The 1,892-nt window shown below is 39.9% G+C and overlaps 1 protein-coding gene across 1 annotated transcript in view; it reads left to right on the top strand.

Moving 5' to 3' along the window:
• LOC136061916 (mechanosensitive ion channel protein 10-like) overlaps window positions 1-1,425 on the top strand; it is a 22,242-nt gene extending 20,817 nt beyond the window's left edge. Inside the window, exon 4 of the mRNA XM_065760369.1 lies at window positions 1,384-1,425. Within this exon, the coding sequence (XP_065616441.1) occupies window positions 1,384-1,425 (42 nt within the window). The remainder of the gene's footprint in view (window positions 1-1,383) is intronic.
• Window positions 1,426-1,892: the final 467 nt, after the last annotated feature.

Raw genomic sequence — 1,892 nt, 5'->3', positions numbered from 1 at the left:
TATCTAGGCCCATGAAGGAGTCCAATGCCAGAAATTCCACCTCAGATTTGACTCCATGCTCTGTGTGACTGTGTCCCTAATTTTCAACCAAGCTCTATTTTCTCACACCTAGTAGCTGATTCTAAGAAAAAAGGTTGAGCAACCTAGCCCACTCAGCTACCCAAATGTAGTCTTCCAAGGCCTACAAAGACTAGAGACATCACTATAAAGAGGAAACAACTTTGTTTCCAAAATCATGCAAAAAATAACCAAACATTTCCCTAAGCATAAAACATAATACACCAAGTCATAGAAATAGTATCTGAAAGGTCCAAGCCTTCCTACCACCTAAAAACTGGTCACAAGCATCCCCTAAAACTTGATATAAATATGCATCACCAGCCCATAAGAAAACCAACGTTTTTCCCTACAAAAAACCAAAATTTTTCCCTACAAAAAAGTCAAAACTTGACACAAAAGCCCAGTCAGCTACGTTAGTGTATGGACGATTTGAAGCCTGGGGTGAAAATATTGATATAGAGAACTCTCCCTCTCTTGCTCAAGACCTCCATCAATTTCTTCCTCTGTGTGACTGCGGGCTGGAATTTCTGACTTATGAATATATGATTTCTGCACTTTTGTGTTTCATTTTTGTGTTGCTTTCTCTTCTATAAAGCACCATTAGCCTTTGTGTACCTCACATTGCGAATTTTGGCTTAACTCTCCAAATAACTAACGAATTTAACGAACCCAAGGAGTTTTGCTCATTGCTACAATCTCGGCCTTTGTCGCAAACGTCCCCGACAATAGGAAAAACTTCCTTTCACGGCTAGATCTCCATTCGTATACTCTCATTAGCTGACTCGCTACACATAAAACTAAAAGCTTCAAGCAGCATTCCACATTTCGATCAGAGAAAGCCCAGCAAGCGCCCCAACCACTTGTCATAGCGCCTTTCCACCAAGCTTGTGACTCTAGCCTGCTCGGCTGCATAGTGCCATCATACCTACGGCTCGGTCTCGCTGCCTTACCTTTCTAGCTAGCTAGCACTCTGGCACCCAGCGCGCTCGTGCCCTTTGCCTTCTTGCCTCAGCACCTTGACCGGCACCCTCACATGACCCAACTTAGCACTGTCGCTTACCTTGTCAGCCCACCTGACGATCAAAAGCCTTACTAGCACTTCCAAAGTCTCCGTACCAACGTTCATGCTAGCAACCAAATGTCATCTCCAGCTAGCAATAGTCCCTCGAAAAGGGGTGTGACACGCCTCCCTTACTTAACTCCTCGACATCCCTGTACAGGTAGGAGAAGAAACCCATAACATTCTTCTTCCACTCAAGATCGTCCGCCAAGAAACATCTTTAACTGGTTTACTGCTGAGTTCGTTACTTTGATCTGTTGCAGGGTGGTTTGAGTTTTGATTGCATTTGCCAATCTCAATTCTAGACCTTGTAAAATGTGTCCCTAACATCAAATCCATTGAAGTCAACAATTAGTTGCTAGAGTTTGGCTTAATTTAGAAAAATAAACATTGAAAAGCACAAATTGAACAAATTGTAAAAAAAAAATTATAGAGATAAAGAAACATGAGATTGATGAGAATGAAACTTGGCCTTCACAAATATAAGCTAAATATAAAACTGACTAACAAACGTGGAGGTTAGTGATAATAAGGAGATCGTGAGTGAAAAAGTGAAAAACAAAAATAAAAATAAAACCGTGAGAAATTACATAGTAGTAACTGCTTTTTAGTGGGGATGTTGGGATGATAAGGATGGATAAAAGTTATAATACTGGTTTTATAATAGGAGTCTTTTTTTTTTTTTAAATAAAGAATAAGAGATTTGGGAAAATAAAAACGTGAGATTAGAGTAATGAAATTTTTTTAAAAAAAATTTGGAAAAAAAGGGGGC

This window comes from Quercus suber, unplaced genomic scaffold, assembly GCF_002906115.3.
Source record: "Quercus suber isolate HL8 unplaced genomic scaffold, Cork oak 2.0 scaffold_363, whole genome shotgun sequence".
In the NCBI taxonomy this organism is placed as follows: Eukaryota; Viridiplantae; Streptophyta; class Magnoliopsida; order Fagales; family Fagaceae; genus Quercus; species Quercus suber.
The sequence above is the reverse complement of the archived record's forward strand: the minus strand, read 5'-3'. Positions and strand labels throughout refer to the sequence as shown.